Genomic DNA, 16,178 nt, shown 5'->3' with positions numbered 1-16,178 from the left:
TGGAGCTTGGCCTGAAGGTCTGCATGTGAATGCAGCGTCCCAAGCACAGAAATGGGCTGGGGGGCTGGGATGTGCCATTGGATTTCCACAAGGCACCTGCATATTACAACTCACTCGGCATCTTTCTCCTGTACCCCTCAGCGCTTTGCTCATGAGCAACATCGAGAAGAAAGAGCAACAGGTCCAGAAGCTGGGTGGCCACAACAAAACAGGGCTTTTCCCCCGGAAATAAACTGCCTTTCCCAATCGGTGCGAGCCTCTTTTTGGTGCAGAGTGAAGCTTTCAAACGTCACCAGGGCAGCATAGGAGGGGCAGGCAAGCGGCACAGGGCAGCAAGGAGAGCGGGGCCCAGGCCCCATCCCGGGACACTCGCGCTCTGGGCCATGCCTGTCTTGATCACAGAGAAAGGGAAGAAGAGAGGCCTTTGGAAAGGACCTCCAAGGCAGCCATTTCTCAGAAAATGCCGGGCACTGCGGCTCTTCTTTCTGCTCCCCGGGAGAAGCCTTGAGCAAGCCCAGGAGTGTGGCGAATGGACTCCAATTTATAGTCAGTCAGAATCAGAATCCTTTATTGGCATTCTCTATTGGAATGAATTATAGGAAAACATGATAACCAAGCCCCCTTGCTCCAGTGAACACCTTATATATTAACACCATTTCTGATAGAGCCAATCAGCTATGGATTTGTGGCCTTGCAGCTGCCAGGAATCAGCTGGCGCCTTGCTGTCTCCAACTACTTGAATTTGCAACAGCCCCCAAACACTGAAACACCCCTGAAATACACAAACACTCCATAAAACAGGGGGAAAAATAAGCCTGCCAGCATACCAACACACAAGACCTAATTCTACAGCGGACACCAAAAAGAACCACAAAAACCTGCCCCACATCTGCAGTTTTGGCCTCCTTGCTACGACGGCCGCGAAGACCACGGCACACAGGCCGTGAGCGCAGCCCGCATTGCCAGCAGATGTGTAGCAGCTGTGGACTGGGACCCACTGCCTCAGGATGGGCCAAGGAGGCTGGGGAAGGCCCTGGGGACAATGTGTGTAAAGGCCGTCTTTTCTCTTTCACAGCATCTCCACCTTGAGAATCACAGGCCCCGACACCTTGCTGAGCACTCTTGAGGAAGGAGCTACAGCAGTGCCCCCTTTTAGACATTTCACAGCCCTTGGCACCCCTTAGACACACTGCTGATGTGTCTGTCCTCACCCTTGGCCCCACGGCTGAGATGAAGGCAGCGGCCTGTGTGCCAGGGCGAGAGGGGACATCTCTCTCCTCCTTCCCTGGCTGTTTCAGCTGCCGCTCCCCTCAGGCAGCCCCTGGTGACACGCGCTGAGGTCACACTGGCCTGCGCTGCATCACAAGGAGGGGACCCCCAGCGACCGGCAGGACCCTGTCACTTCCCTGCCAGGCACGCGCGCTGCTGGTCATTGCTCGCTGTGCTCTGCTCCACTGCTGCCCTTTGGAGCTTCTCGGTGACGAGGAGCGCACACAGGAGGCAGCGGGAGCGCTTGGGGAAGCTCTCCCTCACGGCCTGAGAACAAGGGGCTTGTTGGAGAGAGAGGAGTCCTTGGCGAGGTCGCGGAAGAGAATCCTTCTTCGCTGCTTGAATAGCCAGCCAAGGGCAAGGGGGAAACCAAGATGGAGGGCTTCTGGACTGAGATCATCAGCCCAGAGGAGTGCATCTTGTTCCCAGTGCTCCTGCAGCTCTCCACTCAGGGTAAGGGCTTTGCATGCTGCTTTGCCAGGTGCTGCAGAAACTTGTTAGGTGACAAAACAGTTGTGGCCCTGGGGCTGTCGCACTGTAGAAGGCTGGGGGCTGTTGTGAGAGCATGGCCTGAGGCTCCTGTAGCACTTGGGAGGCAGAGTGGCAGGCAGGACTTGTGCGTCCTGGTCCTGCTGCTACCCTGAGCCCCAAGCTCCCTTGGGCACTGCTCCCTCTGAACAGGGACTTGTAGTGCAGGGTTCGGTCTGCCTGGGAAGGCGGAAGCGCTCTGGGGACGGCCTCTGGAGGGGAATAGGTGCCTGCTCCAGGAGCTGCAGGTGTGCCTGCATCCCCATGGGACTCTAAAGCGCCTGCCAGATACGCCCCTGGGGAAAATAAAGCCTTTGCGCTGGAGGACATCTAAGGAGGCTTCTTGTTTGGGACAACCTCACTTTCTTCCTCTTGCATCCCCACATGTCTTTAGTGGGCAGAAGATATTGGGCATTTAGCGCTTAAAGCTGGCATCCTTTGCCAGAAGTCAGGTGGCCACCTTCCCTTCTCCCGCTTTCCTCTCTGCACCTCCACGGGGATCAGCATAAAGCTGGAAGCCTGGAATGGGGCATAGGACAGCTCGGCAGCTGGGCCAGTGGCTTTTCGGTTCATTTGGACGTGCCTACCTCTGTCAGCCCGGTGGAAGCAGCTTGCGGAGAGCTTGGGAGCTTCCTGACACGGGCACTAACGCATCTTTCCCTTGCTTTCCAGAGATTGTCAGAATCTGGGACGTTGTGTCCTATTACATCCTGCAGCAGCTGAAGCTGAACAAGGTGGGCCGGCATCCTTCTTCCATTCGCCCTGGAGGCTTTCAGCTGTCCGGAGAGCCCTGGGCTCTGCGAACAATCTTCCCCCAGCACCACGGCAGCACACTGCCACCAGCCAGGTGCTGCAGAGCAGCTCCTTAGAAAGCTGGGGGAGAAACCAAATGCACATCTTGTGTGAGAAACCATGCGGCACCACGTGGGCCTTCCATTTCCCCATGGCTAGAATGGAGGGATCAAGCAGAGAGGCAGAGGCCTTTTCCTGCCCTGCCCCGGAATCTTTGAGAGCCCTGCCCCGGAATCTTTTCTACTCTGGGATGGTAGGAAATAGCGGGAGGACAGTGAGGACCAAATGGGGAGAGGAGGGTGAACGCAACATCCACAGCAAGGGGCTCCCTCCAAGGCTTCCCAAAGTCTTGCCCTACTTTACTGCAAGAGCAGAGAGGGCACAGAGCAGCCTGCCCTCACTCACACAGTCCTCCCGTTTCCCATCGACAGAATGCTTACGCATGGGCCTTTGTGTCTTTTCCATGTGCAGGGTGTCCTGCTAGAGGGTCTTGGCACCTTCTGTACAGTCCAAGAGCCGCTGAGCCTGGGTGCGGAAGAGGTGCTCCTGGTTCGAAGACCCATCTTCAAGCTGGGCATGCAGATGGTTGGTCCACTGGGGCTCACGTGCCCCGAAGTGACCATCCCTGGTGAGACAGCAGGGACTACCCTCCGCTTCCCCTTGCCATTGTACCCGGGGTGGGAGTGTGCTCCCTGTTCTTTGCAAGGGGCCGCCAGCAGCAGGCAATGCCTTCCACAGAATGAGGGGACACACACAGAGATCCCCCCATGCAAGACACCACACAAGCTCTTGCTTGGGAAGGACCGTCGCCGTACTCTTCTGTTGCGAGTGTTGCAGCAAGCGGCGCTCTCTTTCCCTGAGCTGCTCCAACATTCGGCTCCACGGCACTCCCGTGCCTTGATGGACTAGCAAAGAAAATAGGGCCTGCTCTAGCACTCGCCTTGTTTGTCTTCCTTGCAGACGACATGACGATTGAGCCGTTGAACTACCTGCTCTTGTCCCTGGTCACCTCCTTCCCGCGCCGTGTGGTGGAAGCATGTGTGGAAGAGACCATCCGCTTGTTCACTTTCCACGTGGAGAACAAGCAGAATGCGGCCTTTCACTTCACGGACATTGGTGTTCTGACGCGCCAGGGAGACACGCTGTGCATGAGGTTTTATGCCAGCTGTGTCAGACGGCTTCAAAAAAAGAGACGTTTAATTGCAGCCCTTGGCAGTGTAAGTTGTGCTGCTTTCCAGGCCTGCTTCCGTTTCTTTGCAAAGTCTCAGTGGCTTCCAACTCTGGGCGGGCTATCAAGCACCTTCTCCAAAGCTTGCGCCCACCAAAGTCTCCCCTTCCAAGGAGGGTGCCCCGCCACACTTTCCTGCATCCTCGTCTCTGCAGAAGGACTCACACGGGTGTTCGCCACTCTCAAGTTTCTCTCGTGCAGCATCTGCACTCCACATCAAGGGGCTTATGGGCACAGTCGAGGGCTAAGAAGGCGACTTTGGAGTGGCAGGCTCCTCCAGCAGCACCAGCAGGGGCTGCTGCCTTTGGCACCAGGCTGGACGCTGCGTCAGAAACATCCCAACGGGCCTGTGCTGCCTTGCAGGTACCATGGGCAAGGGATCCCGGCAAAGCAATGGGGAAGATGACCATTCCCGGGACCCGCTCTCACCCCGTTCACGTGTTCCCTAGGTGAGTTTGTTTCCTTTGCAGCCCGTGTCCAGCTGACAGGGCCCTCACCGCTCCTGCTCAGCCAGGTGCTCTGACGGGCCTCAGTGCTCACAGGTACTTAGGCACAGTCCTCCAGCATTGGAGGGACACTGCCAGAGCCACCCAGGAAGGTGCGCGTGGAGGCAAAGCAGACGGCAGGAGAGGAGGTGTCAGTGGTCCCGGAGGAGCATGAGTGCCAGGAAGAGGCCGGGGGCACACAGCCCCCTTTCTTCCACCTCGCCTTGTCTTCTGCTTTCCAGGTTTCGGCTCGTGCAGAAAGGCAGCGTGGAAGCCAAGGTTGCCTCCACAGCTTCCCGCTTTGGGAAGGACAAGCCCAAAGAGCTGGGCAGCACCACCTCCACCACCAGCGAAAGTAAGGCCAAACATGCCTGCCTGCGCGGCACGTTGGCTCCCTGTCCCCCCCGCTGCCTCACGGTGGCCACCTGGAAAGGTGCTGCTCAGCAGGCTCTGCTGAAGACCTTCCTCCCTTCCTCCTTGCAGAGCAGCAACCCGGCAAGCGCGAGGAGCTGAGTCTCCCAAGGCTGCCTAAGTCGGGCACAGGCAGCAGGCAACAAGGCACCAAGAAGCAGCCTGCTGCTAGGTGAGAGCCTTGGCGGAAGGGAGGAGGGCTGTGCTTCTTTCTACCCGTGCACCAGAGAGGGCCCCTTTGCATATGCTGGCCCTAGGGCCTCCAAAAGGATCCCGACACGGGTCCCAGTTCAGGCTGTTCTCTTGCTGGAAGGCAAGCATGCGCTGCTTTGCGTGGGAGCCTTCCATCGCCTTAACTTTCCTCCAGCACCGGGATGTCTTGGGGAGCTGACAGGAAATGCTTAGTTCAGAAGGAGTCCCTTAAGAAGTGAGGGAATCCCGTCCTTTCCCTCGTGGGAGCAGATGCCCCCTTCCACTCAACATCTTTCATCTCACAATGTCTTCTCAGCAACATTCCCAAGGAGCTGGCCCACATCGTGGAGACGTTGCTGGAGAAGGAGGGGAAAGTGGAGCACCGCCCGCACCCTCCGGCCGCTCCTCGGACCGGCGCTGCCCGTGTCGCTCCCAGGGATGCCGCGCAGGTGTGTGATGGGATGTCGCGTAAAGGGCCCTCAGTGCAGGTTCCCTACCAGTCCCAGTGGCCTCTTTGGGGAGTGTCCTGCAATGATGCAATTTTAGATCTTCTTGTGCAACTGCATTTTCAGTTGTGTGTTCGCAAAAAGTCTTCCATGGTTTGGTTAATCACAGAAAGGGGATCTCTTTGCCTTCGAAGGCATGAGAGACACACCAGTGACTCTTTGCTCCCTGCTCGGTTAAGGCGGAACAGAGGGATATTCCCGCTGTGCTGACAGGGGGCAAAGAGCCAGAGAGACTCAAGAGCAGGGCTGGAAGAGAGGGTGCAGAAAAACAGCCAGCAACTCTCCCTCCCAGTAGCACCGAAGTCTAATCCTGTTGCCTTCCTGTGCCCTCCCCAGGAAACTGCTCGCCCTCCCATTTCAAGAGCCACTTGGATCTCCCTCTTCAAACAGAGGCGAGGGCAAGTGGCTCCGAAGGAAGAGCAGGCTGTGGGGGCAGAAAGGACCCCACGTCAGGACAAGGTATGGGATGTCTTGCTGAGGCCTCTGAGAAAGGGGCATCTCCTGCCTGTCGGGCTGGTGGCAGGGCTTTGCAGGCAGCCAGGGCTCAGGAGGAGGATTGCTGCCTGCCGGGGGCAGCACCCAAGTGGGCTCAGCCCTTCTGAGGAGGGAGATGGCTGCAGCCAGGGGAAATGGGTGAGGGGGTGGCACCTCTGGACCTGTGCCTGGACTAGGCGCATCCCCTGCAAGTGGGCCCGTGCCGTCTCCTCTGTTCACTCCTCAATGTCCTTCTGAAATTTGTTCTGCTTGCCTTTGCAAAACAGAGGCAAAGTGTCAAGACGCCCAAAGAGCTGGAGCAGCGCTCTTCCCCTCATACAGGGATGGCAGCGGACAAGTGAGTGTGCAGAGGTTTGCGAGTTGCAGGCTGGCCCCTGCGACCATGGTGCAGATGACACCCCGGATGTGCTAGCACCCAAATCCCTCACCTGTGGGGCATGGTAGATGACATCCCATGAATTCTGCTGCTGTGGGTTTGCAGCAGCTGAGGCGGGAAGAACCCCCCAAGTGTCCCCAGGTAGCAGGAGGGGGACTATTTTACTCCTCTTGCAGACATCTTTTGGTACAAGCCAAGGAAAGCATGCAGCTCACAACATCCTACAAAGTGCTTCGAGACCACTGGAAGGAAAGGGTGGAGGAAAACCGGCAGAGGCAGAAGCAGGAGGAGGAGGCTCGCTGGTAAGAAGCTCCCAAGCAAAGCCAGGTCCCTGTTCCTGCCAAGACCTTGGTGCCACGGCCTGTGGGAAAGAGGGTCTTTTGCTGCCCTCCTAGCCCAGGACACAGAAGCCCTTGGAACTTCGCTTGGGTCTGCACGTGCACCAATCATCTTTCCCATGGGCGTGGGCTGGGGGCCTGGGATGTGTCATTGGATTTCCACAAGGTACCTGCATGTTATGATTCACTCAGGACTTTTTTCATGTTCCCCCTCAGTGCTTTGCTCATGAGCAAGCTCAAGAAGAAAGAGCATGGAGTCCAAAACCTGGGCGTTTGCAACAGAAATGTCCTTTCCTCCAGAAAATAAAGCGTGTTTTGGAGTTGCTCTGAGCCTTTTGTTGGTGCATTCTGAGCCTTAAAAGCAGCAGCAGGACAGCTTTGGAAGGGCAGGCAGGGCACACAAGGCAGCAAGGAGAGCGGGGAGGCCTGTCTCCCGGGACACTCTTGCTCTGGGCCACAGAGCTCTCTCTTGACCACAGAAAGGGAAGAAGAAAGGCCCTCCAAGGCAGCCGTTTCTGAGATAATGCTGGGCACTGCAGCTCTGCTTTCTGCTCCCCGGGACAAGCCTTGAGCAAGGCCGGGAGGGCTCCCGCAGGGAGAGGACATGCCTGCGCTGCAGAACCGATCCCCCATCCGCAGGCCAAAGCAAAGCCAGCACGCCTGTGGGGGAAGCCCTCTGCAGCCTTCCCGGCTGCTCTTCCCTGGGGCAGCTTCCACGCCTCAAAACAACATCCTTCCCAGCTAGGGGAAAGCAAGGCCTGGGGAAGACCTTGGCCACTTCCTGCACTGAGACATGCACATTCCTGCGCAGTGAGAAACAAGTTGCCTTACATTCTGCATGGCAAACAGAAAGATGATATATTCCATGCCTTCTAACCGACGGTGTCATTGCCACTCCCCTGTTGATGCTGGGATGGTACTAGTTGCTGTGTGACTGGAGGGGCTGCACCAATTTTAGCCTGTGCCAGTGAGGCAGGGAGCTGTAGAGGATGGGGCCGGAGCCCCGCACAGGCCTCTGCAAGGGAGCTGCTGGCGGCTACAGCAGTGGGCAGCTCCTGTGAAGCAGAGCCCTCTTGCTTGCCTTCAACTCCCTGACCCTGCACGGGGCTCTGCTTGGGGAAAGTGCGAGCAGAAGCTCCACCAAGGCCCCAAGTGGGCCTTGCTAAACTCAAGTGGAAACTCAGCGCGTCCATGAAAGAAGAAGTGGGGGCTTCTGCTCCTTTCTGCCGTGCTCATTGACAAATGGGTTTTAGCGACCCATAGGTGACAAACAGAACCCTTGGCATATGGTAGAAAAACCACGCCACACTGTCTTTCCTGCGCCAATGCATACTCCATTTGCAAGAAACGGCAATTCTTGAGACAGACTTCTATCCAGACATGGAACAGTGCTCGGGGAGTTGCTTACAAATGTGGAGCATCAAAACTTTCAAGAGGGGTAGCTTCTTAACCTCATCTTGTCACTTTGCAGACACAAGGGGTCTACTGCCTGGGCTCTCTCTGGCAGGGGGCATTGCGTGCATGTGTGTGTGTGTGCACATGCAGGGTTTTTGAGTAGGTGGGTTTTTTGGACATTAACTCTCCTGTGACACGAGGCTTTCCCTGCGGAGGACATGGCTTCCGTTCCAACTGTGACAGCCCTGCATCTGCTCGTGCACTGAAGTCTCTTGCTCCTTGCACGGGCACTTGGGGAAAAGTGCAGACAAGACGGTTGGGGTGGGAATGGCCAAGGAGAAACTCTCCGTGTCACTCTGTGACCGTGCTGCTTCCATGTCCTGGGGGCACTCCAGGCACTTTCAAGTGGGAAGATTCTCTGGCATCACCACATGGCACTAGCAGGTGGGATGGCCTAAAATCCCTCTCCCAGGAGGTGAAGGCGACGATGGTGGCATCACTTTGCAGGACTCAGCAAGAAACAACCACGACGCAATGTCCTCGTCTTGCTGGGCTCCTTGAGATGACAAACAGCAGGAAACTTACAGGGCTGGAGCTAGACACGCAAGGATTCGCCATCAGGGAGTGCTGTCAGGGCTTGGTGGCAGACGTGGCTACTGCAGTGCCCCGTTTTTGACATTTCGCAGTTTTGGCACTCTTTAGACGCACTGCTGATGTGTCTGTCCTCACCCTTGGCCCCACGGCTGGGACGAAGGCAGCGGTCTGTGTGCCAGGGCGAGAGGGGACATCTCTCTCCTCCTTCCCTGGCTGTTTCAGCTGCCGCTCCCCTCAGGCAGCCCCTGGTGACACGCGCTGAGGTCACACTGGCCTGTGCTGCATCACAAGGAGGTGACCCCCCAGCGACCGGCAGGGCCCTGTCACTTCCCTGCCAGGCACGCGCGCTGCTGGTCACTGCTCGCTGTGCTCTGCTCCACTGCTGTCCTTTGGAGCTTCTCGGTGACGAGGAGTGCACACAGGAGGCAGCAGGAGTGCTCGGGGAAGCTCTCCCTCACGGCCTGAGAACAAGGGGCTCGTTGGAGAGAGAGGAGTCCTTGGCGAGGTCGCGGAAGAGAATCCTTCTTCCCTGCTCGACTAGCGAGCCAAGGACAAGGGGGAAGCCAAGATGGAGGGCTTCTGGACCGAGGTCATCAGTCCGGTGCACTCCATTTTGTTCCCAGTGCTCCTGCAGCTCTCCACTGAGGGTAAGGGCTTTGGGTGCTGCTTCGCCAGGTGCCGCAGAACCTGTGAGGTGACAAAACAGCTGTGGCCCTGGGACTGTGGCCCTGCAGAAGGCTGGGGACTGTTGCGAGAACCTGGCCTGAGGCTCCTGTCTCCTGTGAGAGACAGAGCGGCAGCTAGGAATTGTGCGTCTTGGGCCTGCAGCTACCCTGAGCCCCAAGGCTCCTTTGGGCACTGCTCCCTCTGCTGAGGGAGTTATAGTGCAAGGTCCCGTCTGCCTGGGAAGGGGGAAGCCTTCTGGGGACAGCCGCCGGGGGGGAGTAGGTCCCTCCTCCAGGAGCTGCAGGTGTCCCTGCATTCCCATGGGGCTCTCAAGCGCCTGCCACCAAATGCCCCTGGGGGAATCAAATCCTTTGCATTGGAGTGAATCCAAGGTGGCCTCTCTTCTTGTTCAGGATAACCTCTGTTTCTTCCCCCTCCATCCTCACGTGCCTCCAATAGGCAAAACATATTTTGTGCTTGGAGATGGCATCCTTTGCCAGGAATGAGGTGGCCATTGCGCTTGTGCCAAATCCTTCCCTTGTTCCGCTTTCTCCTCGGCACCTCCACTGGGATCAGCGTAAGACTGGCAGCCTGAAACAGCGGCAAAGGCCAGCTCGGCACCTGGGGTGGTAGCTCTTTGGTTGGTTTGAACATGCCTGCCTGTCACCTCGGGGGGGGCAGCTTGCAGAGAGCTTGTGAGTCGCCTGACACGAGCACTGATGAATCTTTCCCGTGCTTTCCAGAGATTGTCACGATCTGGGATGCTGTATCGTATTACATCCTACAGCAGCTGAGGCAGAACAAGGTGGGCTGGCGGCCGGATTCCCCTCGCCTTGCAGGGTTTCACGTGTTCAGAGAGACCTGGGTCCTGGGAGAAATCCTTACCTCACCACCAGGCAGGCACACTGCCACCCGCAAGCATGAGATAGAGTAGCTCCTTGAAAACCGAGAGGAGAAGAACGTTCAGAGCTCATGTGAGAAAATAGTCAGCACCTCGTGAGGCTTCTCTTTTCTCCGTGTCTCAAATGGAGAGACCAAGCAAGCAGGCGGAGGCACTTTCCGGCCTCTGTACTCTTGGAGAGCCCTGGCTTCTTCTGGTGCTCTCAGATTGTAGGATGGTAGGAAATACTTGGAGGACACTGAGGACCAAATGTGCAGGGGAGGGTGAGGAAAACATCTGCAGCAAGGGGCTCTCCTCCACAGCTTCCCAAAGTCTTGCTCTGCTTTACTAAAACAGCAGGGAGGGCACAGAGCAGTCTGCCCACCTTCACACAGTCCTCCCGTTTTCCATCAACAGAATGCTTACACACTGGCCTTTCTGTCTTTCCATGTGTAGGGTGTCTTGGTGGAGGGTCTTGGCACCTTCTGTACAGTCCAGGAGCCACTGAACCTGGGTGAAGAAGGGCTGCTCATGGTTCGAAGACCCATCTTCAAGTTGGGCATGAAGGTGGCCTGGCCGCAGGGGGTGAAAGTGACTCTTCCTGGTGAGACAGCAGGGACCACTCTCTGCTTCCCCTTGCCATTCTACACGGGCTGGGAGTGTGCTCCCTGCTCTTTGCAGGGGCTGCCAGAAGCAGGGCAATGCCCTCCACAGGTGGGGAAACACAGAGAGCCCCCACACAAACCATCACCCAGAGAGCTAATTCGTGGGCAAGACCTTCTCTGGAGTCTTCTGTTGCCAGTGTTGCAGCAAGTGGGACTGTCTTTCCCCAAGCTGCCCCAACATTTGCCTCCATGCCACTGCTATGCCTTGATGGCCCAGCAAGGCCAATTGGGTCTGCTGTCGCACTCACACTGTCTCTCTGCCTTGCAGATGATATCAGGATCGCGCCACTGAACTACCACCTGTTGTCCCTGTTCATCTCCTTTCCACGGCATATCATACAAGACTGTGTGGAAGAGACGATTCGCTTATTCTCTTTCCACTTGGAGAAGAAGCATAATGTCGCCTTTGTCTTCAGGGACATTGGTGTTCTGACCTGCCAGGAAGACACCTTGTACATGATGTTTTATGCCAGCTGCATCAAACGTTTAGAGAAAAGGGCAAGCCTGATTTCAGCCCTTCGCAGTGTAAGTTCCCCTGCTTTCCAGGCCTGCTTCCATTTCTTTGCAAAGTCTCTGTGGCTTCCCGCCCTTGGCCAGCTAAACAAACACCTTCTCCAAAGCTTGCTCCCACCAAAGTCTCCACGTCCAAGGAGAGTGCCCTGCCACACTTTCCTGCATCCTCGTCTATGCAGAAGGACTCACACGGGTATTCGCCACTCTCAAGTCTCTCTCGTGCAGCATCTGCACTCCACATCAAGGGGCTTATGGGCATGCTCAGCGCTGACAAGGTGGCTTTGGAGCGGCAAGCTCCTCCTGCAGCACCAGCAGGGGCTGCTGCCTTTGCCAGCAGGTAGGACGCTGCCTCAGAAACATCCCAAAAGGCCTGTGCTGCGTTGCAGGTACCATGGGCAAGGGATCCCAAGAAAGCAACTGACAAGATCCCTGTTCCCAGGACTGACTTTCGCCCCGTGCACATGTTCCCCAGGTGAGTGTGTTTCATTTGCAGCCCTTGGCTGCCTGACAGGGCCCTCGCAGCTCCTGCTCCGCCGTGTGCTGACGGGCCTCAGTGCTCACAGGTACTTAGGCGCAGTTCTCCAGCATTGGAGGGACACTGCCAGAGCCACCCAGGAAGGTGCGCGTGGAGGCAAAGCAGAGGGCAGGAGAGGAGGTGTCAGTGGTTCGGGACGAGCATGAGTGCCAGGAAGAGGCCGAGGGCAGACAGCCCCCTTTCTTCCAACTCGCCTTGTCTTCTGCTTTCCAGGTTTCGGCTCGTGGAGAAAGGCAGCGTGGAAGCCAAGGTTGCCTCCACAGCCTCCCGCTTTGGGAAGGACAAGCCCAAAGAGCTGGGCAGCACCACCTCTACCACCAGCGAAAGTAAGGCCAAAGTTCCCTGCCTGCGGGGCACGTTGGCTCCCTGTCCCCCCACGCTGCCTCACGGCGGCCACCTGGAAAGGTGCTGCTCAGCAGGCTTTGCCGAAGACCTTCCTCCCTTCCTCCTTGCAGAGCAGCAACCCGGCAAGCGCCTGCAGCAGCGCGAGGAGCTGAGTCTCCCAAGGCTGCCAAACGTAGGCACAGAGAGCAGGCAGCAAGGCACGGAGAAACAGCCTGCTGTCAGGTGAGAGCCTCGGCGGAAGGGAGGAGGGCTGTGCTTGTTTCTACCCGTGCACCAGAGAGGGCCCCTTTGCACATGCTGGCCCTAGGGCCTCCAAAAGGCTCCTGACACAGGTCCCGGTTCAGGTTGTTCTCTTGCTGGCAGGCAAGCGTGCGTTGCTTTGCGTGGGAGCCTCCCATCACCTTAACTTTCCTCCAGCATCGGGACGTCTTGGGGAGCTGACAGGAAATGCTTAGTTCAGAAGGAGTTCCTTAAGATGTGAGGGAATCCCATCTTGTCCCTTGTGGGAGCAGATGCCCCCCTGCCCTCAACCTCTTGCATCCCACGATGTCTTCTCAGCAACCTTGCCAAACGGTTGGCTCGCATCGTGGACAAACCAGAGAAGAAGGTGAAGTTCGACCTCCAGCCACATCCTCCAGCTGCACCTCGGACTGCCGCTGCCCGTGCTGCTCCCAGGGCTGCCACACAGGTGTGCGATGGGATGTTGCGTAAAGGGCCCTCAGCGCGGGCTCCCTACAAGCCCCAGTGGCCTCTTGCACTTTGAGAAGTGTCCTGCAATGATGCAACTTTGGCTCTACTTGTGCAACTGCATTTTCGGTTGTGTCTTCCCAGAATGCCTGCAGAAAGTCTTCCGTGGTTTTGTTAATCACAGAAATGGGGTCTCTTTGCCTTTGAAGGCATAACAGACAAGCTGGCGCCTCTTGAGCCCCTGCTCAGTTAGGGCAGAAGAGAGGGATACTCCCGCTGTGTCAACAAGGGGCAAAGAGCCGCTGAGGCTCAAGAGCAGGGCTGGAAGAGAGGGTGCAGAGCAAAAGCCAACAACTCTCCCTCCCAGTAGCCGAGCAGTCTAATCCTGCTGCCTTTCTGTGCCCTCCTCAGGAAACAGCCTTCCCACCCGTGCAGGGTGCTCCACGAGCTGCACGCGTCTCCATCTTAAAAGACAGGCGAGGGCAAGCAGCACTGAAGGAAGAGCAGGCTGTGGTGGCAGAAAGGGCCCCACGTCAGGACAAGGTATGGGATGTCTTGGAGAGGCCTCTGAGAAAGGGGTCTCTCCTGCCTGTCGGGCAGGCAGCAGGGCTTTGCAGGCAGCCAGGGCCCAGGAGGAGGACTGCTGCCTGCCTGGGGCAGCTCCCAAGTGGGCTCAGCCCTTCCGAGGAGGGAGATGGCTGCAGCCAGGGGAAATGCGCAAGGGGGTGGCAACCTCCGGATTCCCTCTTCACTCCTCCCTCCTGATTCTCCTCCTGAAAATTGTTCTTCTTGCCTTTGCAAAACAGACACAAATTGTGAAGAAGCCAAGCGCCCCTGGCCAGCGCTCTTCCCCAGGCACTGGGATGGCAGCGGACAAGTGAGTGTGCAGAGGCTTGCAAGTTGCAGGCTGGCCCCTGCGACCATGGTGCAGATGACACCCCGGATGTGCTAGCACCCAAATCCCTCACCTGCGGGGCATGGTAGACGACATCCCATGAATTCTGCTGCTGTGGGTTTGCAGCAGCTGAGGCGGGAAGAACCCCCCAAGTGTCCCCAGGTAGCAGGAGGGGGACTATTTTACTCCTCTTGCAGACATCTTTTGGTACAAGCCAAGGAAAGCATGCAGCTCACAACATCCTACAAAGTGCTTCGAGACCGCTGGAAGGAAAGGGTGGAGGAAAACCGGCAGAGGCAGAAGCAGGAGGAGGAGGCTCGCTGGTAAGAAGCTCCCAAGCAAAGCCAGGTCCCTGTTCCTGCCAAGACCTTGGTGCCACGGCCTGTGGGAAAGAGGGTCTTTTGCTGCCCTCCTAGCCCAGGACACAGAAGCCCTTGGAACTTCGCTTGGGTCTGCACGTGCACCAATCATCTTTCCCATGGGCGTGGGCTGGGGGCCTGGGATGTGTCATTGGATTTCCACAAGGTACCTGCATGTTATGATTCACTCAGGACTTTTTTCATGTTCCCCCTCAGTGCTTTGCTCATGAGCAAGCTCAAGAAGAAAGAGCATGGAGTCCAAAACCTGGGCGTTTGCAACAGAAATGTCCTTTCCTCCAGAAAATAAAGCGTGTTTTGGAGTTGCTCTGAGCCTTTTGTTGGTGCATTCTGAGCCTTAAAAGCAGCAGCAGGACAGCTTTGGAAGGGCAGGCAGGGCACACAAGGCAGCAAGGAGAGCGGGGAGGCCTGTCTCCCGGGACACTCTTGCTCTGGGCCACAGAGCTCTCTCTTGACCACAGAAAGGGAAGAAGAAAGGCCCTCCAAGGCAGCCTTTTCTGAGATAATGCTGGGCACTGCAGCTCTGCTTTCTGCTCCCCGGGACAAGCCTTGAGCAAGGCCGGGAGGGCTCCCGCAGGGAGAGGACATGCCTGCGCTGCAGAACCGATCCCCCATCCGCAGGCCAAAGCAAAGCCAGCACGCCTGTGGGGGAAGCCCTCTGCAGCCTTCCCGGCTGCTCTTCCCTGGGGCAGCTTCCACGCCTCAAAACAACATCCTTCCCAGCTAGGGGAAAGCAAGGCCTGGGGAAGACCTTGGCCACTTCCTGCCCTGAGACATGCAAATTCATACGCAGTGAGAAACAAGTTGCCTTACATTCTGCATGGCAAACAGAAAGATGATGTCTTCCATGCCTTCTAACGGAGGCTGTCATTGTCACTCCCCTCTTGATACTGGGATGGTACTAGTTGCTGTGTGACTGGAGGGGCTGCACCAAAGCTAGCCTGTGCCAGTGAGGCAGGAAGCTGTAGAGGATGGGGCCGGAGCCCCGCACAGGCCTCTGCAAGGGAGCTGCTGGCGGCTACAGCAGCGGGCAGCTCCTGTGAAGCAGAGCCCTCTTGCTTGCCTTCAGCTCCCTCATCCTGCACGGGGCTCTGCCTGGGGAGCGCGCACCATGCCTTGAAAGCACAGCCCCATCCCTTCACCGCTCTCCGCCCCTCCACGCTATGGGACAAGGCCTGGCCACACGCTCCTGCCTCCCCAAATGCATACGGCATTTCTAAGGCAGAAGCAAGACTTGAGGCAGGCTTCTTCTCTCAGCTGTAGCCTTGTTTGGGAGTTACACACACATGCAGGTTAAGCAGGTGGGGAGGCCTAAAATCCGTGCCCCAGGATGCTGCTGCCAGCATACCTGCATTGCTTTGGATGGCTTGTGAGGAAACACCCTGGCCATGCAGGCGCATCCATGGTGATGACATGGGTTGAGACTGGGCCACGAGTACTTTGGCCCAGACAGTGCTGCTTGTTTCAGTCACCCTGCCAGCATGAGGTCATCTTGAGAAGACAGGGGCAGCGCAGAGGTGCAGGCATGATCCGCCAGCTCCAGGCACTTCAGCACCCTTTTAGGGCCTCCATAGTTCTGAGCTTGGAAGACCCATTCATCACTGTGTCAAGCAAGTAGCTTTTTCCCAAACGCTTCACTTGCGGAAATGGGCCAGCAGCCATGACGTCAGCTTTGGAAGAGTGGGGAGCCCAGGGGAGCAGTGCTGGTGGCTTTCGACTATGCATTGCAGGCACCGCGATGAGGCTCAGGAGGGATGCACTGGCAGCGCTTCCTGCTATTTGCGCACATGGCGGAGCTAGGCCCTGGCACTTTTCTTGGCTGAACATGTCCCTTGGCCTGCAACATTTTAAGGAAGTGGAGGAATGGCAGAGATGCATTTGTTGTTCAACTGGACAGGCATTTGTCAGCAATGGAAGAGCCCAAGGGATGGGGGCTGTGCAGAGTGGGTGGTGATTGGGCTGGAGAGCCCTTTGGGCAAGATAGCTCTGCTGCTGGGCGGACTCAG

General features: G+C 57.3%; 1 protein-coding gene across 1 annotated transcript; it reads left to right on the top strand.

Moving 5' to 3' along the window:
• The first annotated feature begins 1,643 nt into the window (after positions 1–1,643).
• On the top strand, positions 1,644–14,461 carry LOC148595026 (coiled-coil domain-containing protein 81-like). The gene is made up of 7 exons (XM_088522758.1): positions 1,644–1,722; positions 10,019–10,080; positions 10,612–10,759; positions 11,089–11,345; positions 11,720–11,805; positions 13,993–14,118; positions 14,371–14,461. Exons 1-7 carry the CDS (start codon positions 1,644–1,646, stop codon positions 14,459–14,461), a joined length of 849 nt encoding a protein of 282 aa, XP_088378884.1.
• Positions 14,462–16,178: the final 1,717 nt, after the last annotated feature.

This window comes from Tinamus guttatus, unplaced genomic scaffold (assembly GCF_059628265.1).
Source record: "Tinamus guttatus ecotype Peru unplaced genomic scaffold, ASM5962826v1 Tinamus_guttatus_pri_ptg000163l, whole genome shotgun sequence".
Classification (NCBI taxonomy): domain Eukaryota; kingdom Metazoa; phylum Chordata; class Aves; order Tinamiformes; family Tinamidae; genus Tinamus; species Tinamus guttatus.
This window is presented reverse-complemented; position numbering and strand designations above follow the sequence as displayed.

What these genes read in the sequence shown, in the direction of transcription:
- LOC148595026 (XM_088522758.1), top strand. Translation starts at nt 1,644, where the DNA reads ATGGAGGGCTTCTGGACTGAGATCATCAGCCCAGAGGAGTGCATCTTG. An exon ending in CCTGCAGCTCTCCACTCAGG is followed by an intron (nt 1,723 to 10,018) that starts GTAAGGGCTTTG and finishes CGTGCTTTCCAG; the next exon opens with AGATTGTCACGATCTGGGAT. An exon ending in CCCGTGCACATGTTCCCCAG is followed by an intron (nt 11,806 to 13,992) that starts GTGAGTGTGTTT and finishes CTCCTCTTGCAG; the next exon opens with ACATCTTTTGGTACAAGCCA.